At 43.6% G+C, this 27370-nt stretch overlaps 1 protein-coding gene across 2 annotated transcripts in view; it reads left to right on the plus strand.

Moving 5' to 3' along the window:
- Window positions 1-27370, plus strand: part of LOC103175702 (protein shisa-6) — a 92483-nt gene that overhangs the window by 50987 nt on the left and 14126 nt on the right. Inside the window, exon 4 of one of the 2 annotated variants that reach the window (XM_007888871.2) lies at window positions 23111-23236. The exons of the other annotated variant lie outside the window; for it this stretch is intronic. Within the exon in view, the coding sequence (XP_007887062.1) occupies window positions 23111-23236 (126 nt within the window). The remainder of the gene's footprint in view (window positions 1-23110; window positions 23237-27370) is intronic. 2 annotated transcript variants of the gene reach the window in all.

The following is a 27370-nucleotide window of genomic DNA, read 5'->3' on the forward strand; positions in this document are numbered from 1 at the left end:
TGGACATATAAATTCTAATTTAAAAAAGGCAAGGGAGTTTTCCCGATATCCTGCCTGGCAAACAAACCCCCAAATAAAAGATAAATTGTCATTCACTTCTTGGCTGTTGGTGGGATCTTGCTGTATGTAAATTGGCTGCCACATTTTGTCCACAAAAATATACAGTCATTCCATTTTACGTGTATTTTGTGAAGTAATTTGAGACATGTAAAAGAAGCTATATCAATTACAAGGAATATTATTATAAGGATTATTATTTAAAATCCTGCAAAGCTCACTCTTATTATCTCACAAACCCCAATTATTATCTATAATCTATCCCTTACCTGCTAGTTACTCAAAAGACAAATTTTGCTGAAATGATACTGTGGGAGGGAAAGTTACAGCCTCATTGTTGAGAGACATTAAATGTGGTTGGTTCTACAGAGAGAGAGGCAAATATTTAGTTTCTCAAGCTCATGGATTTGCATTGGAAAAAGGCGAGTTGGAAGATATCGGCACACGTTTGGTAAAGAGACGTTTGGTGAAGGAAGTGCAGACAACAGGGAATGCTAAAGTACAGGAGCGCGAACCTGCGGAGGGGAATCGGGACACAGAGGAGACAGCTGAGCCTCTGTGTGTGCATCAAAACAAAACACTGTCGGTTATTCCCTAATTTTTGGGAGTCTGATCTTCCGGCCCCACTGCTGTTCGTCCTTCGCCAGGTTTGAAGCAGGAGCTGCAGTCAGCTGTTCAGTGTGTGAAGTGAACAAAGTCCCACTGTATCTCTGCAGTCTCCACAGACCCAGATGAAATTAATTTCCTTGACACCAGCATATTGAAATAGGAAGTTCTCTGTTACCATGTGAATCCCAGAGAGGATTCTGACAGAACTGGAAATCTCCCAGCTCTGGAGCTGAATAATTGAACGCACAATCTGATAATGAATTCGCATCAGGACCACTTGGTTGTGAGTAACCTTTTCTCTGTTCTAACCCCTTGGATCAGCTTCCACTGTTGGGCTGAGGTTTGCATTGATAACAAGGTCTGGCAATTGGTGGAGCGAAAGCTTCTCATTAAATATTACCTGTCTTTGAATATTTAAGTCTTTTGCCCAGTGAAAATTAACCCCGTACCAGCTTTGAGGTAGTATTCTGCATCTTCACAACCCTCTGGGTGTAGAATTGGCTTCCTGACCTCAGTTCTAAACAACTTGGCTATGATTTTAATGTAGTGGCCCCTCGTAACAGAATTCCCCCCCTCCACTTTCATTGATGGGAAGAGCTATCCACTATCTAACCTGTCATTTCCTTGCATTAAAGTTATACACCTCAATCTACACTGCCATCACTGCCTTTCCGAGAAGCCCCAAAGGATCTTTAATGTTTAACATGAACAGGCAGATGGGACCCCAGTTTAATATTCCCATCGAAAGGACAGCACCTTTGATAATGTGGTGCTCCCCAATACTGCACTGGGACATTAGTCTGGACTGTGAGCTCGAAGAGGGGTTGGCACAGTGTGCCCTACACAGTGCTGCTCATCAGAAGGGATCCCTGCTTGGATAACTTAACAAAGAGAGTTACATTAGAAATCACTGCCTCAGAGGTGACATTGATACAGCTCTGCCCAAGTAATCAGGATGGGAAGAGTTGGATCTTCTCCCCTATCTCCACCTGTAAAACAATCCAACAAACACGGCGAGGTCTGCCAGGCAATGTTCTGCTTGGCCGGCTGTCTTCGATGCCAGATTTCTGCATAATAAGGTAAGCAGCAAGAAATCTCTGTGGTTTCAAGGGTTGATTATTTTATATGCTATCACGCGGGTTAATCCCGTTGAATGGTATCATTTGAAACGTGGTATTGTCGTTCTGTGGCTCGTGGCCAGAAGTGAACGTGAAACCTACATTGGAGAGTCACTGAACTTTAAAACAGCGTTTGGTGCTTTTATGGTTTGGCCTTTCAAAGGGACTGTTTTTAAAAAAAGTGTCAGCAAATCCCAAATCAATGATTCATAAATATATGTATATTATAATTTGATCATTGAATATAGCGCTTTATTACATCATTGTGATGTCGCAAAGCACTTCACAGGATTTTTACTGTAGTAATGTGTAATTGCGGGCACACAGAGGCAATCTACACAGCAATGTCTCAGAAACAGCCATGACCAATTTTATCTGGAGAATTGTTTCCATGCTGTACATTCTTTGGAAATCCTAGAAGGCCATTTGGCTTATCATGTCTGTGTTTGGATGTTTGAAAGAGCAATTTATTCACTCCTATTTACCTGTCTTTTCCTCTTGAAGCATATTCGTTTGACAGTTTGGACAGACCATAATCTGGGCAGTGCACACCTCATCCACATCAAAGTCTGACAAATCCTTTTTTTTATAAAAAGAAAGACCGTGTTGATGTCAGACCTCGGGATATTGAATCAATCCTAAATTATTACCACATTGACATCCACTGTGCTTATACTCTCACAGGTCAGTTTGCCTGACAGCTGTCACTGGCACAAGATGCCCTTAATTTCTTTTTTGCTCAGTAAAAATATGTACCCAGATTGTAGTCTAAAATTATCCTTTAGCCAAGCTGTGCCACCTTGCCCTGGGGTCAGAACATTGGAGTAAAATGGTCAATCTGCTAACGGGGTCAAACTGGCTAATTGAGTGTCTGTACGTGTCTCTGACTCACTTCACTCACCTACTGGGTGCCAGCAGTTCCCTAAGTAGAAACGAGGGAGTCCATACATGTGAAAGGAAACTGTTTCTTGTGAGAAATCGATCACAAAGTGACCAGCATTTCCATTTGTCTGGTATCTGTGTGTTTGACTCTAGGGCAGTGCTGGGAGGTGTTGCATTGCCCTTCAGGTGAGACGTTAAACTGAGGTCCCGTCTGCCTATTCGGGTGGACGTTGAGTGGATTAAGTACATATCTTTACAAGCTCTCCAGGACGGTTTCCCGCGTGTGAAGGGCGCTGTATAAATATGAGTTGTTGTTGTTAAAGATCCCATGGCGCTTCTCAAAAACAGATGGAGTTTCTCTCTCTTAATATCCTGGCCAACAATCCCCTCCCCCACAAATAAAATTGGTCATTCACTGCATGGTTTGCAGGACACTGTTGTGGGCAAACTGGCTGTCGCAGTTCGTCCACAAAATATACAATCCATCCAATTTACAGTGTATCCTGTGAAGCGCTTTGAAAGGTCTCAATGACGTGATGAGACGCTGATTCAAATGCCGGGATTATTATTAATAAGTGTCTTGGGAGCTTAGACCAGTGATCAGTTAATACCACCTGACATTTCTGTGTGTAGAAGCTCATGGTGCCCAGTAACCGCACACACGGCAGGCTTGTCAGCACGACTGACCTACTTAAATGGTTTCTAAATTAAACATATGCCCATCAGAGGGGCATCTAGCGAAACTCACGTACTGAGGCCAAACTGTGCCAGGTTAATAGCACAAACAGGAGAGTCAGCACATTCAGGTGTCAAGGGCCTGTCTGTAAATTTGCAACAGAGCAACTTAAGGAACAGATAAGCATCTACCGGCTCAGAGTTAATAGCACAATGTGTGAGATCACTTGGCACGATTAAGGAAATATTAGATGCTGTACCTAATGCGTTATAATCTCAGAGAATTGCATTTTTTTAATAAACGATATGGTAATGAATTCTGCACCATCAGAGTGATACGGTTCCTCGAACCTCTTTCCTTCCCACCCACCCATCCCACAAGTGGAAATTAACCTTTGACTCTCTTGTCAGGCTGGCTCAGTGGTAGCACTCTCACCTCTGGTTTTCACTGAAGTGCAAAAAGGACAAGACGATTGAGCAGAGATTCACAGTAAGAAATTGTTACACTGGTTTGTTTGTTTGGCTCATCTTTCAGAGTTCTCAAAGGTGGCTGCTCCTGCTTCGAAGTTAGGCCATTGGAGGCACCATACCCCATACAACACCTATCCCAAATATATAGCTTACAATAACAATCTTTGCAATTGGTATAGCACCTTTATCACATCAGTTGACACCGAGTGTAAAGATTGGCAAAAATAACATAACACCACTCACTGTTGCCATTCATTGATATGGAACATTCACCAAAAGTGAGGTTGACTTTAGGATAGTGCTGCACCAGACAAGAGATAGAATCTGCTTCACTTGCTCATACAGCTATCCAATGGATTAACCAGGTTAAACCTGAAACAGCTGACCTACTTGACTGTATATTTCAGGATCGTCCTTAAAGATTGTGTCCTTCAACTGTCTCAAAATATCAGCAATTTAGGCTTTAACCTCATTTTCAGAGCTTCTTTACAAAGCAGTCCCCCTGACATGTATGTATAGATTGATCTTAAATGATCATAGTGTTCTGACACTCATAGAGAGAGAGGAATAGGAGGAGGTCATTGAGGTTGATAAGGCTGTTCCACTTGGTTATTAGATCTTGTCAGGTCTAATCCGAATGCCCTGCCCCTTTCACCTCAGTGCTTCATACATCTACAACCCAAACATCTGCCTCTCACACTTGTAAACATCCCTATTGATCCAACCTCTACAGCTTTCTGGGGCTGAGCATTTCACATCTTCATAGCCCTCCGTGTGAAGAGATGCTTCCTGACATCAGTTGTATCTTGGCTCTGATTTGAAGACAAAATCCCCTTGTCGGGCAAGTATCAAACTCCAATCTCCTGGCATAAATATTCAGCCACATTTTTTTAGCTTCAGATTAACACAAAACGCTTCGGAAGTTATACATGGGTCATTTTTACGGGTGGATTAATTGGCTTCACGTGTCAGCTCCAGTTCAAACTGACCAGAGCCCATCACATCGGAAGGCCTGATCCAATTACTCAATAAGTGCTTAAAGCTACGCTAACAGATCCTCATGGAGGGATCATATGAATGGCTTGAATTTGTTGCAAACATCACCGTATAATGTTGTCTGGACAGGGAACTGGAGTAAATGCAGATAATGAGCATGAGGAGCAACATTAGCAAGACAGATAATAAAACAAAAAGTATGCTGTTGTGACTTGATTGCCTGTGTTTTGAGTTCTTCCACTTGTCAGAACAAATTCATCACTAAATACACAATGTCAGGACTTGAACTCATGTCACTGCAGTGTAACTGTGGGGTAGATCTGCTTTATACCGTATATTTATCAAAGGCAAAGATTAATATTATACATATTATGTTATATATATAGTACCTTTCATGTCAGGAGGGCATTCCAAAGATGCTGGACAATGAAGTGTTTTCACCTGAGCTGCTGGTTAGGTTCAGAGAGGGGTGGAGGGCTAGAGGAGGATAGAGGGTAGACCGATGGCACGGTCAATAAGGAAGGTCTTGAAACAGAGGCAAGTGAGGGGGTGAGGCAGAGGGGTTCTGGGATGGAATTCCAGAGGGTGGGGGCAGAAAGGCTGAGAGCCCAAACCCCGATAATGCAGCAGGTAGGGCGGGGGCGAGGGGTATTATAAAACCCAACAAAGTGAGCTGTTGTTATTGTTGTCACATTTATTCATCTACAGTCCCATGTGACACTCGAAGATTCCTTGTATTTGTACTAGTCACAGTTTCCAGTATTATTTAAATATAATGACAATAATGCTGGCATTCGGTAATGTGGCTTATCATGCAGATCAGATGTCTGAAAGCACTTGCCATTTGATGTACTATAAAGTGTAGTAACTCTATTTGCAGGCAAATGCCTAAGTCCGCTGGGTTTAATGTGTGATTGTCATCTCATTCCCTTGTTCACGCTCTCTAACTCCTCAAGAGAATGTTTCCAATTCCTGCTAATGAAAAAAATTGGGATTCATCAACACTCCAAAATCATTATCACCCAAAGCCGGTGACCATCGAGGGAAAAGTGGAGCTTTGGTGATTCTGCTACATTGCTGCACAGCACAATATTCATTCCATCAATGTGCTGCTTGGGTGAGATTGAATGTTATTAGGAGAACAGAACACACATGCTCTGAATGTTAAACACATTGTGTTTTGGGGGGTTGGTGGTTTCATCTCTTTAAGAGATTGCTCATTTCTCTCTATATATAATCTACATGTGTATCTGTATATCTGTGTCTGTTCAAACAAGTGCCCAAGAGATCCGCAGTTTTTGAAATCCTCATTGTTGTCTCTGCGTTCCACACGCCTGTAATTTCCGAGTCACGATAAAAGCTGAAGTTAAGTAATTTTCATGGAGCAGGTGCTGGAAATTGCTAAGGACTCACGTACGAGCTGCTCTTCAGTGTTGCATTGCAGCTGAGATACGCAACACAGTGTAAAACCCAACACTGGTATGCAGGTCACACAGCAGCTGTTGAGCCATTTGTACGAAGAGGGGGAATGAGCCTTTAAAACAGGGAGATGTACTGGGTTTGTACACTTGCTGCACCAATCTGAGATGCAGATAAATGAATTCTGCCTCTTCCATCACCACAGTCGCAGTCGTTTTGCTGTCGGAGATCACAAGCCCCACACGCAACCCATTGTTTTACAGCCCGCACATGCAGTGATTCATTCTATCGTACAAAACAATCTCCGCCTTGCAAACCGTTGTACTCTCAACATGAAGACGAAGAGAGAGATCTCAGTGAGTGGGAGAAGCAGTGAGTTGCCTGTTGGAAAGACGTTTGACTAACACCCACACTGGCTCCTGCATTAGGAAGATCGAATTTGAATATTTTATAGCACCTTATGTTAAAATGGCTCAAAACATATCATAGCAATTAATGTCAAGAGAGTTTTTTGTAGGCGAACGGGATAGCCATTTATTTGCAGAGTCGGGTCCCACCACAAGGCACGAGGCAAATGACCAATTTATCTGGAGGACTCTGAGAGAAACTCTTCTCAAAATAGTGTCATAGGCATCTCTAACATGCACCTGAGAGTCTCAGTTTAACTGAGGCACAGGAAGGCATCAGATCCCCAGTGAGATACAAGAGTGTTAACCTCAACTGTGAGCTCAAGTCTTGGTGTTACAGTGAACAGGAACACAGTGGGGTCTGAAATACAGGATTCCTTAATGAAGGATGTACATCATGTGGACTGGGAGCAACGACCTGTGACATGGAGAAGAGTTCTCTCAAGTTGACATGACACACTTCAGAGTTTTGGAAGAGACGCCACAGTCACCTTAAATTTGCAGAGAAAAAACAAATCCCACTTGAAACTGCTGCCTGCATTTTAAACTCGTTATCGCAAATAATAATAATATTAGTCCTTGCATTTGAGAGAGGGCCTTTCATGTCCAGAGGATATCTCAAACTGCTTCGTGGGATTCACTGTAAAGTGTGGTGTCTGTGAATTCGTGCAAGTGAAGGCAGATTTTTTCAGAGCCGTCTATACTGACTCTTACTGTACGGGAGCCAGGAAGCAAATGCTAAACCGTGCTGAAAGTTTCAGGCGATATTGCTGAGTCCCAAGGTCCTGAGGGTCTGACTCCTCATTCACATTGGCAGTCTTCAGTTATTGACTGCACATTGCGCTCCTGATAATGGGCTCCTTAAGTTGTTTAGCCAATGTCAGTCCAAGTGTGACAGCACATCTCAAGGGTGAAGGCTATATTACACCAGCACTGTAGCCTGCCACGGAGAATGCAGCTTGCTGTATCATTGAAAATAATAGTGAGAAACGTCTTTGCCATGAGCAGACAATTGCAAAATGGTATCCATCACCAGGGGCCATATGACACATAATTTATCCTGTATCCCAATATCTTGCGAGACATAAGACCCTGCTCCCCCCTCGGCTTAGCCCCCTCCCGAATACCCACTTGACCATGTCCTGGCCTCAACCACCCTTCCTGGCAATCTATTCCAGTCATTAATTACCTTATGGGTAAAGTAAAAGTTCGCTATCCTGGTATCTGTCCTGAAATTGCCCTTTATAACTCTAAACTTACATTCTCTTTTACTGTCACCCTAAAGTATTGGTTTACTTTTTGGATTCCATTTAAAATGTTATCCACCTCTATGAGATTCCCCTTGTACCATCTTCTCTCAAGACTGAAGAGCTCTAGCTTGTCTGATTCTTGCTCACAGTGCATTCCTCAATCTGGAATGAGCTGCCAGGCTTCCTATCTTTTCTTAACTTTTTAAAAAATAGGATTAATAGTACAATGTACCAAAGCACTCACACCATGTCTTGGTACATATACCTAAGACTATACGTAGCTGATGTTCATGGGTACATTAGCCAGGAAGATGTTCTTCCCTTCCCTATTCAATGCAACAAAACAAGGATCCATCTATGTGTCCAGGTGGCCATTAAAGCACTTTCCTAAAAGAGAAGGGCAATTCCCCCGGTGTCCCAGCCAACAATCCCCTAAGTAAAATTGGGCATAGTTGCTTTTGGGACATTGCTGTGCACAAATTAGCTGTCGTATTCATCTACAAAATACACAATCACTGCACTTCACAATGAATCTTGTGAAGCGCCTTGTGACATCTCGACCATGTGATAGGGCACTATATCAAATGCAAGGATTATTATTACTATACGTAATTTGAAAGTTGGATCACCACTGAATTCAGCCAGTTTTCGAACATCAAATACAAAGCACACGAAAAGCCTTTAAGCATGACTGACACAAGCAGAAAAATAGTTTTGAGTCATTTTCTGGCATTTAAAGCACACAGATAAGCACTGAATCAAAGCGATGTGGAGACTGAAACACTATCATTGCTACACTTTGCAGCAATAAATTGAATTTGAGGAAGTTTTGCGATAAGGTGCTGTTACCCCTGGCCTTGAATCTTCAATGTTCTATTCAGAAAAGTGTGCGCAGACGAATGGAGCAGGGAACGGGACAGAGGCAAGTGGGTAATGGAGGATGAACCGGAGGTGCCAATAAACTAGTCGTACCTCGGTCGTGACTGAGGTACAAATGTGCTGAGGGGAAGCAAGGCATCAGCGCTGAAGAAAAAAAATAATTTGGTCACTCAATCCACAACTGTTTGTGGCATGGGACACTGCTGTGCACAATTGACTGCCGCGTTTCGCCCACACAATATGCACTTAATTCACTTTACAGGATATTTATCGCGTGAAGCGCTCTGAGACATCTCACAGACATGATAAGGCGCTATATCAAATGCAAGGATTATTGTTGTTATTATTAAGAAAGGAACATTGATAGCTGGTATTAGCCCCAGGTCAGATGGTTCTGGAACAGGATAAAGTTCCCTCTGTGTGTATAGATAGTGTGTGTAAATATATAGAGTGCGTGTGTATGTGTGAATATATATATATATACACACACACACGTGAACTTCTCAAAGGTGAATAATGCCCACTTTGAGATACCAGAAGGTGTAATACTGCTCGAACAGGCATTATTGCCCAGTGATGGAGAAGACAAAGCCCTTCAGGAGAGGCAGATGACAGGGAGGTTTGAGGAGAAAATAAACACAGGGTAAAGTAACACTGATGGTGAGCACTCCTCAGTGTGCGATGCCCATCAGATGCTAATGTGACATTTGAAGACGGGCCATGAATATGTAAAAGCAGAACAGCAATGTGCGTCTTCCATTATGTCACTAGCTATATCAGATAGAGCATATATTAACAGCTCTGGTGCACAGTACCAGGTTCTTCACATACTTGTGTTCCCTGGATTACTTCTGATGCTAATAATTCAGTGTGTTCCCATTACAGTACAACAGGGGGAAGGTAATTAATGATTGGCATCTTAGCAGCTACCTCTGGTGCCCGTTTGTCAGGTATGGGGTTAAATGGGGAACTTGTCTCAGGATGTGGTGGTGCAGAATGGACAAAGGATAAAGAAATGTTAGAGCAGGTTTGTTCTGTCACCTGACACCGAGGCTTAAAACCGTTCACTCTTGGAAATCAGTCAGCTGTCCTGAAAGGAGACATGACCTTTAGAGACAGATAGCCTTTCACATCCGCCCATTTATTATTGTGTGAGTGAATCTCTTTGAAACATCTTTCCAACATGAAAGCATTATATAAATGTAAATTAGTTTGTGTGTGTGCTTTTAATAGGTATATAATTGTACGTATATGATTGTGTGTCCTCACTTCCTCAAGGCTCTCCTGATTGGCTCCCGTCAGCGCTTCCACACCTCAGGCACTGACAGCATCACCATCCATACTTGCACACTTCACCTCACTGAGCCAGTCTGGAACCTTGGCGTCTTGTTTGATCCTAAACTATAATTTCTACCCCACATCCGTAGCATGATCCGCTCTGCCTTCCCCCCCCTCCACAACATCGCCCGGCTCTGCCAGTGCCTCACCCCTCAGGCCCCTGAAACCTTCGTCCACGCATTCATCACATCTAGGCTTGACTGCCAGCTGCCTGCTCGTCGGCCTTCCCAACTCCTCCCGCCATAAGCTGCAGATCATCCAGAACTCTACAGCGCGTGTCCTCTCCCGCACCAGGCTCTGTGACCCCATCACCCCCACCCTCGCCGACTCCCCTGGCTCCCCATCCTCCTGAAGACAGTTCAAAATCCTTGAAGTATGTGGCGTGTGTGCATGTATGTCTGTAGGTATGTGCGTACAAGTGTACGTATGTGTAATACTGTGAGATGTTCAAAGTGAAAAGGCGTGATAAAAATTTCTCTCTCAAGCAAAGAGCTTAAGTATTCTTATTGGAAAACACCTCCACAGGAACTGAAATAAGATGCACTGGTCTTGATTGCAAGTAGTCAAAGCTACAGCTATGTCCTTGATCACCGAACTCCCACCCCCCAGTGGCTCATTCTCAGTTAGCAACAGAAACTGGCCACTCGGCCCATTCAGTCAGCACTGGTGTGTTGTCCCACTCTCCTGCTCGCTCCCCACACACTGTTTAATATTCCTTTTTCAAGCATCGATCTAATTGCCTTTTAAACGAGTTTCTGAACTCAGTCTCAGCAACAGCGCATTATGTTCATGATTATTTCCTTCATGTATTCGCTGTGATGAGCCACGCATAATACAGTGAGCAGTGCTGTAGGATTCTCTCCTTCACACCTCACCTCATCATATTGTGCTATCTGAGGAACCCTCAATGCGTAGGTTTTCTGATTAAATTAAATAACCAATTTACTTTTTTTGTAATAATTTCACCCACACAGCAAAAACAAACTCCGAGCAAATGTTTCCTACATACTTGTCTCTGGTTACCTTGGAGACTTTATTTGCTATTAGAATATGAGATAACAGTGTAGAAAGCTTCCGATGATGTGCTCTCTATTCTCTCACTTATCAAAGACAGATTGATAATGGCAGCTCTTCGGTAGAAACAACTTACATTCCTTATTACGTTGAACATTACGGCACGGAAATATTTAGCCCAACTAGTCCGTGTCAGTGTTTATATTCCACATGAGCCTCTACTCCTCCAAGGGTGGGCCTGGCTGGACAAACAGCGGGAAAGCTTGCCAGACAGAGCTCTCAATGGCAACAAGCTATGTGGTCAGACTCCAGCAGGTACCCCAACGCACACTCCAGTAACCTCACAAACATACCCACATCTGGGTGCAGGCACACAACAGGAGCTTATCCTAGTCGGCTTTATACATTTATACAGTATAGGGCTGGAAAGAAAGCGAGAGAGAGACATACAGGGAGAGAGAGAAAAAGGTGAGAAAGAGTAAAGGTCAGAGGCAGTGTGATGGCGAGAAAGAGAAAAAGTATGCAATACAGAGAGAGAACAAAACGTGCTGGCACAGTGCATCACTATATGAACAGTGTAACTGGAACAATTTGTGGTTAGCACTACAGTCAATTTGTATTTCAATTATCTTTGCTTATCCACAATGGGGAGCAGTCGCAGCTAGTGCGGATAATCAACTCTCTACAAGGGTCACTGGTATCTAACAGCCATGTTGGACACCTTGAAGCCAACATTTGAATCAAAAGAACACCAGTTTCACAATTAACTTTGGTTTCCAAAGCCACGAAAGGCACATTTGCTGCTGATGTTTGAAGCTCGTTACAGTGGGAGTTGGTGCCAAGGTGCTACAGTAATTGGAGCAGAACAAGTTCCTGTTTCAGGGCCACACGTGACCTGTTATTTACATTAACAATCATAAGCAAGAAGCATCGGGAAGATTAGCAAACACCTAAACTCTTTATGGGAGAGACGCCTGAATGTGCAGTGTGCTGAATTGGGGCCAGTGAGGCAAATCTTGCCTCTGGAGCCGGTGGGAACAGTTAGTTCAAGTCAGAATTAACCGTGCAGTCAGTGAGGGCTGCCAATCCAAGTCCCATGGATATCAGTATAACAGTCATGTGCCTCTCCATCATTCCACGCAGTTTCCCTGCTCTACACTGTGTAACACACTCTGCTCTTGCTGTATGTACATCAAAATGGAGCATTGTATCTGAATGGTAACAATAGTAAAATCTTGGTGTTTGATACAGTGCCTATCACATCAGGAGGATGTCTACAACGCTTCACAGGATTTTACTGTGAAGTGTAGTGACTGTGCATTTTGTGTGCGAAACACGGCAGCCAATTTGGACCCAGCAGTGTCCCACAAACAGCAAAGGAGTGAGTGAGCGATTTGAGGGATTGTTGGCTAAAACACCAGGAGAGCAAAACTTCCTTCTCTTTTCGAACAGTGTCACGGGATCTTTAACACCCACCTGAACAGGCAGGTTTGGTTTGATGTCTCATCAAAAGATGACAACTCCTACAATGTGGTGCAACCCCCAGCAATACACTGGAGCATCAGCTGAGACTATATGCATTTAAATTCCTGATTGGTTGGGCTTCAACCCGCAACCTTCTAACTCGGAGGCCAGATTGCTACCAACTGAGGCACGCTGATGAACAAATATTCAACATGATATATTCAGTACTAAACACAATTATTGAAGAGTGGAGATGCTTCTAAGCCAACATACCTCTGTCCCTCCCCTCCCCCAAAGATTTCAGCACAATATCCACAGGAATCTAGGCCTTTTACTTCATTAAAGAATTTAATTATCCCTTCACCCCGTTTTGCTTCGAATGGACGCACATCTAGAGAGAAGACATGGTGTAACATGTTAATTATAGGTGCGGGAGACAAGAGCGAGGCGGACATGAAATGGGTCAGCTTGATTTGATCAAAGTTCCTGTGAGAATTAACCTTAATGTTACATTCAAGGCTTTTCTCTGGCCCAGCTCACATCACGATCAGCTGTTTAAACGCCATTGCATTTTTATGCTTTTCTTCTCCCCACCCCCAATTTCCCATTGACCTAAAAGCCAATATCATCAAAGAAAGGTCCTTAGAAACTGATCTGATTGCTGACTGTGGGAATAAGTGGGTCATCAACATGCAGCAGGCAGTATGGGTCAGTAAAGCCTTGCAGAAAGCATCGACTGCTCCAGTGTCAGACTGGTGGGGTGGGGGGAGAAAGCATTGCAATGTTGGAGGTGCCGTCCTTCAGATGAGATGTTAAACCGAGGTCCATTAGTAGTCAGTAAACCCAAGTTTCTATCAGAAAGGAGAATAATAATCCTTTGATATTGGCCTTATCACATCATTCAGACATCTCAAAGCGCTTCACAGAATATACTGCAAAGTGGATTGACTATGTATTTTGTGGGTGAAACGCGGCAGCTAATTGTGCATAGCAGTATTGCTATCGAGAGGTATGGGGGAAAAGCACAGAAAAGGCAGTGAAATGGGTTTAAACGATTCACCGTGAATTAACAAACCAATGAAACAGACTAGGTGGGCTGAATGGCCTCCTCCTGCACCTATGCCTTAGAGTTTGTGCATCAATACATCTGATCTGAACCAGTCCTGATGATGAGCATTCATTGCTGTAAATGGGCCTAAACAGAACAAGAGATGCAGAACAAGAGATCTCTGGGAGTGGGTGACAAGGGAGCAATTCCACTTGGGAATCAGGAGCTGTTATAAATGTCAAGGAATGAGCCGTGATCAGTAATTACGAATGTCACGTCAACTCAGGAGAGGATGGAATTATTGGCTAACCTATTTGTGGGCACGGTGGTGACTGGGTGTAGAACAGCTCTCACAGACAGCCGGGTGCTGGATATTCACAGTGAGCAGCAGGAGCTGTATTTTGTACGTTATACAATGTCTATGTTTTCTTTAGTCTCTGGCCGGGGTGTTAGCTGTGAGAGAGTTGAGGGCATCTGCCTTTAATGGGCCATGCATTTCAGCCTTTCAAAACAGAGACAACGGGGGCTTTTGCAACAAAGGACATTTATTGAAGCGAGTAATGTGAACTGAGCTTGAGGTAGTTTCGATGAAACCTTGCGTATATCTACCCTTCGACAGTTGGCAGATCAGGGGAGATTGTTCCATCCATCTACTCTGCAGAGAAAACTAATCCTTCCAATCTCTTGACTCACTCGAGGCTTTGGTCATTGTAAACCCTGTATCCTCCAGGCCCGCTCTCACAGGCCAAGTCAAACAGCACACTGACATGGGATCATCCAGGGCACTAATCATTTTAAAGAGCTGGATCATGTCTGCCTCGTTCCTCGAGGTCAAACCTCCGGTCAACACTCACTGTCCAGGCTCCGACACCAACAATGGACGAGGTACCGGGGGGGGCAGACAGGCAACCGAGCTCAAGCAATTACAAAAAAGAGAATCAAACGCCTTCAGAAGAGAAAGTGCGAACAAACAAAAAAAATCAAACTACAGCCACTACCCGTGAGGGAAAGAGAGTCGGAATGCTGTACAGCTCAGTGAAATGCGTGATGCCCGCCAGGGATATTGATCACACACATGGCAGAATGCAAAAAGATATAAACAGATTTACAAAATGGAACGCTGAAATCAGCTGTAGCTTCCGAGACTCTCCTCTGCAGGAAACCCCGCACTGTATAAAATCAACTTATCGCTGTTATGTCTTTAAGATGCAGTTACCAGCAATGCCTAACTGACATTAGCTTCATATTGTGACAATTCTGGAATGATGATATCAGATGGACTGTGTTGTAGCACTCTCGCCTCCATTAGTTAGAAGGTTGTGGGTTCAAGCCCCATATTGAAACACAAGCTTGCAGGCTAAGCTGGCGCTCCAGGCCGGTCCAGTCCAATGGTGAGGAATATTGGTTATCGGAGGAGCAGGTCAGATGTTAAACCGAGAACGTTAAAGATCGATATTGTATTTTTCTGAGTCGCACAATTTAAGGCGTGGACAAATAAGTCGTAATTAAAGCTGTGACGTCCGATTTGTCAATGCAGTATTTTTAACCCCACTCGAGACGCAGGACTTTTCTGTATGAAAGGCAATCCTGCGCCATATGGCAGGCAACATGTTACTGTTCCAATATATTCAGACACAAGAGTGTAATCAATTTGGCTTTATTCTAATATATATTAAAGCCGGAATGTAATGCGTCTCTGAGCAATTTAAATGGTAATGGAGCTGAGACCACAGCAGGAAGCAGAGACAGTACCTTATGGTATCGATCTCCTTGCTGGGACGTGGAGCAGAATTATGGAGCTGTGTAGCATTTGCCGTGACAGGCTCCGAACCGCATTGATCTTCTGCCTCAGCCACGAGAGAAATGGGGCTGGATTTAATGGCTTTGCGCTGGGGCGTATTGATGGATATTTGCAATGCATAGCATTGTCATTAGTTTACTTTGCTAGTTGTGCAAACGTTTGCAAACCCGGCCAATTTATTTTCTTTACACGCAGTAGAGGAAATCCTAGTGGAAGATGCTTCCTGTTGTTTACACACACATTGCCTAGTTAGAAGCCAATCCAGAAAGTGGGAAGCAACATCATTGTGGTGGCTTTGGCTTGCATTCTAAGATGCACCATTTCAGCATTGCTTGAACACCACAAAGATGTTTTTGAACGATGACATGACAGCAGCCTTCAAGGAACTCTGATCTGCTGTGCTCCTGAACACAGTCATTGGACCCAGTCAACACTAAGTCTTTGAACACTGATCAGAAGCAATTATGTGGCCCTGTATCGTGCCCATCACATAGAACATCTCAACATGTTCTACAAAGTTGGAATGGGAGATTTGGGGGGTGGGGTGTTGTGTAACTATCTGTACATTGAGGACAATTTCAGTGATATACAGTTAAGAAAGAGTCGAAACAGAATAATTAAAAAGGAAAGATATGTCTGTAGGTGGAAATGGAGACTTATTATGGCAAACCCAATGTGCAAAGAAGGTTGTCAAGAAGCACAGGCCACCAATTGGCAGGTCAGATGGTAAGTGTTGTGTTTGATTGGAAGGAGAGCTGCTGCACCCCCCCCCAGCGACACAGGACCAATGGGCTTTAGGAAGGAGATGATCACACTTGTGAAGAAGCATCAAGGAGCCACGGTGCCCAGTTGCGGTGATGGACGGCCACCCGCGTGAGCGATGTGATGATGTTTTTGCGACGCGATGACGTTTTTCGACACAAATTACATCATCACGACGCGAATTACGTCATCGCGTTGCACGGTTACACATCAGTGGGAGCCCCCCCACCCAACACCATCTCAGGGAATGTCAATGACTCCCCTTTTACAGTAACAATCTAACTGCAAGGACCAGCCAGCAGCCAGCATTGGGCCCATGGGAACAACATGGCAGGATCTGCAATTCCTCCGAGAGAGCAAACGGTCAACGTAAAGGGAAAGGATTTCGGTGGCATTTGGGCATTAAGTATATTATTGGTTGCTCGTGTCTTTGGGTCTGGTTTTGTTTTGAAGGTTTGTTACAGGAAGATCAAAATAGTCTTGCTGAGTGCAAGGTTTGATCTGAGGGAAGTGCTGGTTGATTGCAGACCATAAGATATCTAGAACAACAGCTTGTATTTATATTGTGCCCTTCATGTAGGATAATGCCTCGGAGTGCTTCACGGAGGCGGGATTGGATACCAAACAAGGGAGAAGGAGGGAATGGTCGAGAAGGTTTAAAGGTGGGAGTTAAAGATATACAAAGTGGGGGTGAAGCAGAGGGACAGAGGCAGACAGTTCCAGGGGTTAGTTGTGGTGTGACTGAAGGGTACAATCTGTAGACTGGATTTCTCCAATGGGGGGAGGATACAAAATGGGGCAAGGAAGAAGTGCAATTGTTCATAAATCAAAGTCTTACGGCAGAAGATAATGGTGCAACATCAAAATTGTTCCGAAGACATCGATGCTTCAACTCCATGCCCATAACTCCTCAAGACGTCCCAAATTTACACTGAACAGTTGAACATTGATTAACTCAGAAATGTCACCGGAAAGTGAAAAATTACAGAGAAGGAATCACATTTCACAGAATCTCAGGCACACACCCATGTTTGGCTTCAATCACTCGCTGCTCTTAAAAGGATTGTGATGAGGGTGCTGAAGGTACAGTTATTATTGCGCTAGCAGTGTTGTGGAGGAATGGGAAAGGGAATATCAAATGAATAAGCACTTCACAACTGCCTGGGAGCATCTTAACTGTCACCCTGCTTGTCAGTCTTCCCAACTCTTCCTCCACAAGCTGCAGATCATCCAGAACTCTGCAGTCCGTGTCCTCTCCCGCACCAGACTCTGTGACCCCATCACCCCACCCAGCTCCACTGGCTCCCCATCCCCCAGAGGATAGAGTTCAAAATCCTCATCCTCTGGTTCAAGGCCCTCCACGGCCTTGCTCCTTCCTACCTCTGTGACCTGCTGACCCCATAACAACCTGTCTGCTCCCTCCACTCAGCAGGCTCTGGCCTGCTCCACATCCCCCACTGGGCCTGACCAACCATCGGTGGTTGAGCCTTCAGCCTTTCTGCCCCCACCTTATGGAACTCCACCTCGTTCCCTCTCTTCCCCCTTCAAGGTGCATCTCAAAACCCTTCTCTTCGACCGAGCCTTCGGCCACCCTACCTTCCCCTCTCCCGTTCCCGATCCCTCCCTCCAGCTCAGATCCAAATCTCTGACTATCCAGCACCTTGGGATATCCTCCCGCCGTGAAAGCCTATACAAATATAATTTTGTATTGTATTAGGATTTGATGCTGGCCTATGGTGGGGCAGGGGTGCAGGTTAGTGGAGTAGGAGGAAGAAAGAAGGAAGAATTCTGGTCTCATAACTTGGAACAACGGATGTAAGAACAGAGACATGTACATTATAGGGAGGGCGGAAATCCACTATAACAGGGTTTGTTGGGATTTCCTCTATTTATTTCTGCATATAATGCACAGAATAACCAATCTATACAGTGAAAGGCAAAGGTGAGGTCACATGTAATGCACAAGAGGACTAACATATGCTGTTCACTGCAGGTCATTTCTTGACACAGTGCTTAAAGTGGGAAACCCACTTATAAGTGAGTGGCACATGGTCATAAAGAGCAAAGTTCCCAGTTCCAATGCAAAACTTAATTATACTTGTCAAGTCTTTAGTCTTCAGTGTGGAATACCCATACACCAAATATCTGCATGTGCACTTATGGATTATGTTTTAACTGTAAAGTGTAGTGATTGTATATTTTGTGCCCTCGCTGGGGAGGTGAGAAAAAGAGAGACGAGAGCCAGGATAGAAATGTGCAATGTTTGGGTTTAGCAATGTAACCAATTTTATGTTTCGTGTGGTGAGCAATTATCAGCACTGTTCGCTTATGCATCATTTGAGATGGTCACAATTAGTGTCGATAATTGGCTCTATTGTAGTTTGCACTGAGTTATTAAGGAAGCAAAATCTCACATTTCAATCGAACGCCTACCATATTGTCAGGCTCACTTGGCGCTACAGATGGAATGTCGGCACTCGTGGTCGAATCACCTCCTTCTGTACTGTAAGATCCCATGATTCTATAAGTAAGTTTTAGTTAAAAAGTAACTTCAGAGCAGCTAAGCTTCAGCTATGGCAGTTGCTTAGGAATGGCACGGCTCTATGCTTGGATAAAGGAGGTAATCATTCGATTGCATGGTGAGGTGCGAGCTGAATGTTTTACCCAGCTCTGTTTTCCTTATCTGCACATGGAATTTATTCATTCCTAGGCCTTAGCCTCATTTGAAATTTATAGGAAACCATTTCACCCTGAACGCTGTTCGACAGAAATCACGGTCGTTGGCACAGAGAATTCAATGATGCTGCGTTTCAAGGAATATCCGTCTTCTCCGTAAGGCTTTCAAAGACTAGCGGATTTGTGATGCTTGTCCCGCAGCACCATTACCAGAGCAATTCTGTTGCTAAATAATTCATTCCTGTATTTGTCATTGTTCAACTCTGTGATTTAATAGATAATAATATTCAGAGTCCAAGAGCATTCTGGAACCGTGCCTCTGACATACCGCGGCTCAGAGAGAAGCTATGGATGTCTTTCAGTTTGGGATCAGTGAGCTTCAGCTGAATCCCCGTAAATCTATTACACATGGATTAAGGACAGTGACATACCACGGCATTCTTCTGCTAGGTAGGTAACCCCCATCTTGAGATAGCTGATAGGCAAACAGCAAGCACAACAGGTCCTGTGAGGAACGTACTTTCTGAGGCTCATTGGAGCCAATAAAATCCATCTGAATTCCCAGATTACGGGTAATCTAAGGAAATGTTAGAGCATCACATTGAGATCGAAAAGATTGAAAGGATGCTCAGGTGGACACAGGGGAAGTGTTCAATGCATTTGCAGCATGGTGATTTCTTCCAGTCCTGGTTTTCACATTGAAACCCCTTTGTGATTCAAGAGACAGTCAATTCACTTTATATTCTGTGAAGCACTTTGAGACGTTTCAATGACATGATAAGGTGCAAAACCCAATGCAAAGATTACGATTATTATATATCAAATGTAGGATGACGATCAAGGTCATTGATTCCTGTACCAACATATTCACATTAAACCACACACAGATAGAATTTCAATGAACACAGGGTTAGTCTCTAACAAGCCCCAATGCAATGTGGAGTAGGGAGTAGAAATCAGCCTGCACATCTCTCTGGTGCTGGGAAGAAAGCAAAGCCTGAGCAACAGGCTACTCTGATCTCCTTCTATCGGAGCACGCTTCTCTTTAATGAAGAAGTCTCCCAGAGACAATAATCAGCTCTCAACACAAGTCTCAATCCAGCCTGTGCTATGAATAGCCAGCAGACATTTCTGATCCCAGGCATGAGACAATGCTTATTAATTGCTGCAACTTCAATTCTTTAGTTGACATACAGTAATTAAAAAATTCTGAACGGAATTCAGTCTTGGAATTTTCCCCAGATACCCAGTATATTGCAAGGATTTATTTTTCTACATGCTGTGACATGTGCCAGATATGCTGCACACTGCTTGCTTCTCTGTAATGCTTCCAGAACTGATACCCAGAACTGGGACATTCTGAGACTGAGGGTTGCAAATGCAAAGTTCACAAACCAGAATTGATGATCACGGTTGGTCAACGATTTGCTGATTCTACTGAGAACCAGAAAGCCAAACGACCTTTGCGATTGATTATGTTTAATCTCAATCTCCCAGTGTTGTTCATTAGTCACCGTCTAAGATCTTGTAGCTCAGTGGTTAGAGCACTCGCCTCGCAAGTGAGACACCCGGATTCGATTCCCAGCAAGGTGAACGGTTGGTCAAGTTTCCTTACTCCACATACCTCTGTTGATCCAGCAGTAAATAGGAACTTGGTTGTTAGTCGATTGGCGAATTGCTTCTCCGGGGATAATAATCCCTCAAAAAAAAACAATAAATTGGTCACTTCAATCCACGATTGTTTGTGGGACACTGCTGTGTGCAATTGGCTGCCACGTTTCACCCACAACTATACAGTCAATTCACTTTACAGTATATTTTGTGAAGCGCTTTGAGACGTCTCAAAGATGTGATAAGGCACTGTATCAAAAGTAAGGAGTATTATTATTTATATTATAATGAAAAGGCTTGAGAGAAATAATTGTGAAAAAACTCTTTCTGCTGGTTGAGGATTTGAAGACAAAAAGGCATGATTTCAAAATGAATAATAATAATAATGATCCTTACATTTGATACAGACCTTCCGTTCCCTCCACCCTCCCTGATTCCCCAGCTCGGGTCCAAATCCCTGACTGTCCAGTGCCTTGGGACGTCCTCCCGACATGAAAAGTGCTATACAAATATAACTTGGTATTGTATTGTTGTGTTGGTTTTTGGAGATCCTGCCCCCAAACCAGATGTTAGGTACCGGCTACAAACAACAGCAAATTCTGTCCTTGTGATAATTATATAATTTATCAGCAAATCATCTCCTCTTCCCCTCTTTCAGTCTATGTTTTCGATAAAGATGTAGAAATGCTTTTAATGCTGGTAAACACTGTCTCCGCACTGTATTAGAAGTTTTTTTTGTAAATATAAAAGAACAGCAGGATAACATTTTATTTCAGTAAAATGCCTACACTGAACATTAATCTCTTAAGAGATTTAATAGTAACATTTGCTAAAAAAAGCCGTGCTGGTTGTTGATTAAGAAATCTATCCATCCTTTGTTAGAGGTTTCAGTTAAGTTGCATTCATGCCTTTCACCCTATTCCCCAATTAATCCAAATGATTTTAAGGGGCCCAGATCATGGCAGATTGTCGAATCTAAGTATTTGATAAAATGAACAATAACATGGTCATGTCCAGCCATCCAGAGGCACCTTATAAGGTGTCGCCAAAGTACAACACTTGACGTCAGATCCATTCAGAAGCATGTTGCAGCATATCCGGCTTAAAGGGGATTTTAAAGTAAGGAAAAATAGGGTGTTATCATGCACAGTATCTCTTCAACATCATAAAAAAGCAGTGATTCTTACAGCTCGGTTTTTGAGAGTGTCACTATCAGAGTTTGCAGTCTGTCTTTCTAAAGACTTTTTTTGGTGTGAGCAGATAACGTCTGTCATTACAAAGACATAGAGAGAGATCTCTGGCTTCAAGCAATAAAACCCAACGTTGATGGGAAGAGTATGAAGAGAATAAAATAATTGCAGCCAAGTCTTAAAGCGAGGCTTCTTCAATTCCCCAAAGCAACGCTGTCTTCAACCTAATTCCATTTGCCAGCATGTGGGGGAAGAACAGAGCACACTGAGGCTCAATGATAATAATCCTTAATAATCCTTGAATTTGATATAACATCTTCTCATGTCAGCGAAGCACTCACAGGGCTTTCAGAGCATCCAAAATTTGACAAATTGTTGAATTCAGTCTCAACTTTAATGTAGGTAGTCCATTTCCTGAGCCAGGCAAGTCCGCAATATTCCAGTGTACTGCTGATGACAATGAGCTGATGGCTCATTGGCAGGATTTGGAGGGGCAAACTGGGAGCAGGGATTCTTCCCACTCAGCTCCTGTTTATCCCTGCGAACCAAAGCCATAACTGTTAGGGTGGTCCAAGCTGGACAAGCCTTGGCACATACCAACTTGGACCCAATATTCACCGAAAATAGGCCATCAGGGTGTGTGCCTGTGTGGAAAGAGTGCATATTCCATTCCAGACACAGAAACATTTCCATGTGGAGGTGGACACATTTGGGGAGCTCTCAATTTGGTGCAGATACCCTTAATCACAATGGTGGGTTTCTTTGTGTGTCAGACACTCAACTGTCCAAATGAAGAGATTTTAACTGAGCTGAACTTGTGAAAAAGGTAGAGGAGATGGTATTGAGGGAAAACATGAGCCATTTGACAGAAAAGTGGTTCCTTAAGATCCTCCCGTTTCAATCCCCGCTGGTACCACAGCCAAACAGTGCTGCTTCAGCTGAATATGTTCAATGATAACAGAGAATGTTCTGGAGTTTTCCTTAGAAGAAATATTTGCACGTGTTAAGACATTCAAACATTTCCACATTAGATGATGGGCCAGGAATAAAACAGCACTTTCAGACCACATAAATCGCACCCTTCCCTCTCGGGCCAAGCCAGCTGCAAATCTTAAGAGAAATGAAATAGCGGCTAGCAGTTCTCAGGCTGATTTACAACAGCAGCAGTAAATATAAAGGGAAGCATAAATCCCACAGACAGGAGTAGAGCCGAGGAAAGAGGAAAGAAAGCGGTCTGATGGGTACCAGCCAAAGTCGAGCTAACCATCCAATTGTCACTGGGGTCTTCTCCCCAAGATGTGTTTGGAGGAGACGTGTTCCAAATCCATTTAAAAAACAAATCTTGTGGGTTCCTGTATTCAAAACTTCAGTTCCCATTTTTGTTGGTGTGTGTGCCAGTCTTTGACTGGCAAAATTGACTCCGATCCTTTTCCTCTTTTCTAGAAACTTTCAGAGATCCCTTCCAATATTCCAAACCAACAAGCCATAAGGAACACACTGCCTATCTGGATTGGGAAGCCAATACTGTTCAGAGGTTTCCCCAAAGATGCAGAGAACTTGGATCTCTTGGTATGTCGAATTTATCAACTATGACAACATGTCCCTGCCCTAATGTCCCCTCCCCCCCCCCCCCCCCCAAACACATCATTCAAAGGATGCAAAAGGGTGCCATTGTTTTATTCCAACAGTGTGGTGTGGACAGAGAGAACCCGTTCTCCAATAATAACTGGAGTTCCTTGAGCTTCACCACTCAGGATCCCCTATTATCACCCATTTCCACTGATCTACAAAATGCAATTGAACTGCACAAAGGGGATTCCCTTCCCCCCCCAGAACCAAAATAAAAAAGCCTACTGTTTAATTACTGGGAACGAGTTTCACAAAAGTAGGCTGCAGTTCAGCAAGTCTGACCAAGTTTGTGGACAGGGGCCCAAGACATCTTTGTGCGCATATTTGACAAGAAAGTGTTTATTTCTCATACCCAGTATTCTCCCACACTCTGGTCCCTTTGGGTGTTTCCCCCTCTTGCCCTCACTCTTTCTCTCCTGCTTCCTCTCTGTCAGGTCTATGTGCTCATTCCTTCTGCCAGGCATGTCCTTCCCACCTGTCTCCCCGGGACCGTAACTGCCCACGCACCAACTCATTGATCACTCTTTTCCTGCTGATCCGCTATCACACTTCGTGCAGAACTCAAAACTCACTAGTACAGAGCAAGATAGCACCAAAGCCATCGTTCTGTGGCCGACTTTAACTGAAATGAGTATCGTTATGTATTAACACTCAATTTTTTTAAAAAAAGAGTTAATGAATATTATTGAGTGCTCTGCTTTTACATAAGCTTCCGGGAGACATATTGGACTGAAGTCCAGATCAATGCAGTGACGTTAGTTCTCTCTATCCTGGCTGTTAAGGTTCCCAGTATAGAAAAAGTTTGTGTCAGTCTCAATTTAGCACCTGCTGGGACCGGATCCATGCAACAAAGTGGCCATGATTCAGCTAACAATCAGCACTAAATTGACATCATTCAGTCGCATTCGGAGAAGCCACAAGGATGGGCATTGTGGGCAATAGAAACGGCACACTTTTGCACACTGGAACAATAGGCTCGACAATTAAAGAGGAGCTTTGGCACAAGGGTTCAAAAAAATGGTACTCTGCCTTTTGCCACTGATTTCAGTGCCCTGCTTCCTGTGAGAATGATCCCTGCGTCAGTTTCTGTTTGTGTTACGATGTGCTTTTGCTATGACGCATGCAAGCTTTGTGATTATGTGCATTAGAATCTAACTGCTCCTCAAAAGGGCATGTCCCTGAGGGGGAGTGAAGAGGGTGCGCATTCCATTCCAGACACAGGGAAATCTCCACGTGTAGGTGGCACAGATATGTGGCACCCGCAGTCTGGTTTGGGTAAGCTTATGATGGGTTTCACACGTGTCAGACCCTTGGTGGTGATCATAATGAGCCTGGTTAATGCCCTAGAGGTGCAGGTGGGCTGAGGAATAATGGTAAGTCGGACTGCTGGTCTGGTTGGTATTTGATTTGTGATCAAGTTGTTCTTGTGGCAAAGATCAGTGGCATCTGTCTAGCTAGCCCCAAACAACAACATGCACTGGTTCTCCTTTCACTCAGTCAATTTATTGAGCTATTCAATTCTCACTCCGTACATCACAGAACCATGTCAACAACGCACTCTACTGTTGCCTTCAAGAGAAACACTAACCAAGGTCATGACTGCCTCTTCCACTTTAAGAGGACATCAATAGTTTGTATGGTACTGTATGTACAAGGGATTCTTTCCTCTCCAGTGTCCTGATCAATACTTCTCCCTCATTCAAATTCACATGAATCATCGCCTTATCTGAATGTTTGTGGTTGGTGTGATGAGCCTCTCTGACTCTCTCAATCTGTTATTTTCTCCATGCAACTAGTTTGTTTCTCAATTAGAATCGGAAAGCCCCCTAAAAAATGCTGGAAATGCAGTGAGCATCTGAAATAGAGAGATAACGAACCTTCCTGGTGCGAGTCCACATGATATCTAATTGTTTTCTTTCCCTGTACCTCTCTCACTCCATACCTGTGGTTCTCTGGTCTTTGCCTTGCACAACATCATGACTACCAGCTACAAACCCACAAACTTAATTGATGTTGCTGAAGAACAGTTGACTGACAGTTATACAACTCACTACCCCACTGACGTCACAGTGCCTCTTTTCAAAGAATGCAAGTGTAGAAACAGAGGGGGGTTTTAAGCACGCAAGGAGGCCATTCAGCCCATCATGGCTGTGTCAATGCCACTGTTTATTTTATAAGTGAAGTCAACTTATTTTACTGCTTTCTTTTATGGCTCAGGTACTTTTTCAATGATTCTGGTTTCTTTCACTCATTCTTTGCCCAATGTCAGAAATAGCTCAGAATTGCCAAAATACTAGATATTTTATAAATACTACTAATAATAATAATCCTTGCATTTGATATAGCGCTTTTCACGTCGGGAGGACGTCCCAAAGCACTTCACAGAACACACTGTAAAGTGAATTGACTGTATATTTGTGGGCGAATGCGGCAGCCAATTGTGCACAGCAATGTCCCACAAACAGTCGTAGATTGAAAATGACCAATTTATTATTGTTTTGGCTTTGGAGGGATTATTATTAGGCTCTGTGTGGAGTAAGGAAACTTGCCCAAGGTTTCGCCCTCTGCCTGGAATTGAACTCAGATCTCTCACTTGCAAAGCGAGTGCTCTAACCACTGAGCTATAGGACTCCAATGTGTTACGTTAAGGGTACTCAGGGTGTTATCAAGACAGTTCTAGGCTCTTGAGAAGCTGCGCCTAAATCTCTCTGGAATTAGATAATCAGAGGCCTTTTTTTCTTACAAGGAGGGAGTCCACACACGGAACACTCAGTCAGGTTTGGATGCTCATACTGAGATGGGTTTGGGAGTCTGAGAGAAACCTGTCTGTCGGAAAACTGAAAAAAATTCTGTAATAAGCTCCTCATTAAGAAGGAAACACAGCAGGTGAATGGACATCTGAGTTGGAGAGATAACCTGGATTTCGGGTGTGAGTCTACACTGGGACTATTTTTCTTGTTTCCTCTGTAACTCTCGGTACTTCTTGGAGGATCCTGTAGTCTTGTGGTTAGAGCACTCGCATCATAAGCACGAGGGCCCAGGTTTGATTCCCCAGGCAGGCCGATAGCTTAGGCAAGTTTCCATACTCCACATGCCTCTGTTTACCTTGCAGTAAATAGGAACTTGCTTGTTAGTCGATTGGGGGACGCAATTGGTTACTGCGTTTCGCCCCCAAAATACAGTCAATTTTACTTTACAGTATTTTCTGTGAAGCACTTTGAGACGTCTCAGCGACGTGGTAAGGCGCTGCATCAAATGCAAGGATTTTTATTATTATGTTATTATTTCCCTTTTGCTTAATTTTCCATAAAATAAGGACAGACCAGCACAAAGCGAGTTCTTCAGTGCCTCAATGTCCCTCCAAGGGCCAAGCAGAAACTATCCCAAGCTTGACAGGCAGATTACAACAAGGTTGATAACAAGTTGGTCACAGTGCTGCTGACAAGCAATTGGTGAGGGACAACAATCAGCTGGAGGATGGATGCTGGATGGGCATCATTTCACAGCAAAGAACCTGCATTACGGAATTAGTTCAGGAAAGGGTTCAAATACATCTTCATGGAAACTTACACTTTATGACCGAGAATATTATAATGGTCTGTGAAAGCGTGTCAGGCATTTATTATATCCCCTATTTTATTTGAAAAGCTGGAGGAATAGGCGTGGAGATCTGAAGTGCTCTCAAGCAGGAACCATCAGCCAATTAAGTAATTGACCGAGCCATTCCCCAGGGTCTACAATCCCCATTATTTATGATGGGGGGGGGGGGGAGTTGGGTGGAGGATGCAGAAATGGATCTGCAATGATGTCTTTTCGCTCGTAATTCATGATCTTGCTTGTTCGTGACGAAGTGCATTGTAAGAATCAGATTGTAAGGGAACAAAGAGAAGGAACTTTGTCTGGAGTTTTTGTTATGTAAAGTGTACAGCCCCTGACTTGTCAACCTGTCCTATTCTGTCCTGTCTCCTCCTTGAGAAATCAACCATTGAAGGACTCCTTCAGAAATCCCAGAGGAGGCACACTTTGATCAGGAAATCAATCGGATGGATTCTGTTGACATTACACAACAAAGAG

The sequence above is a fragment of the Callorhinchus milii genome, unplaced genomic scaffold (assembly GCF_018977255.1).
Source record: "Callorhinchus milii isolate IMCB2004 unplaced genomic scaffold, IMCB_Cmil_1.0 Scaffold20, whole genome shotgun sequence".
NCBI lineage: Eukaryota > Metazoa > Chordata > Chondrichthyes > Chimaeriformes > Callorhinchidae > Callorhinchus > Callorhinchus milii.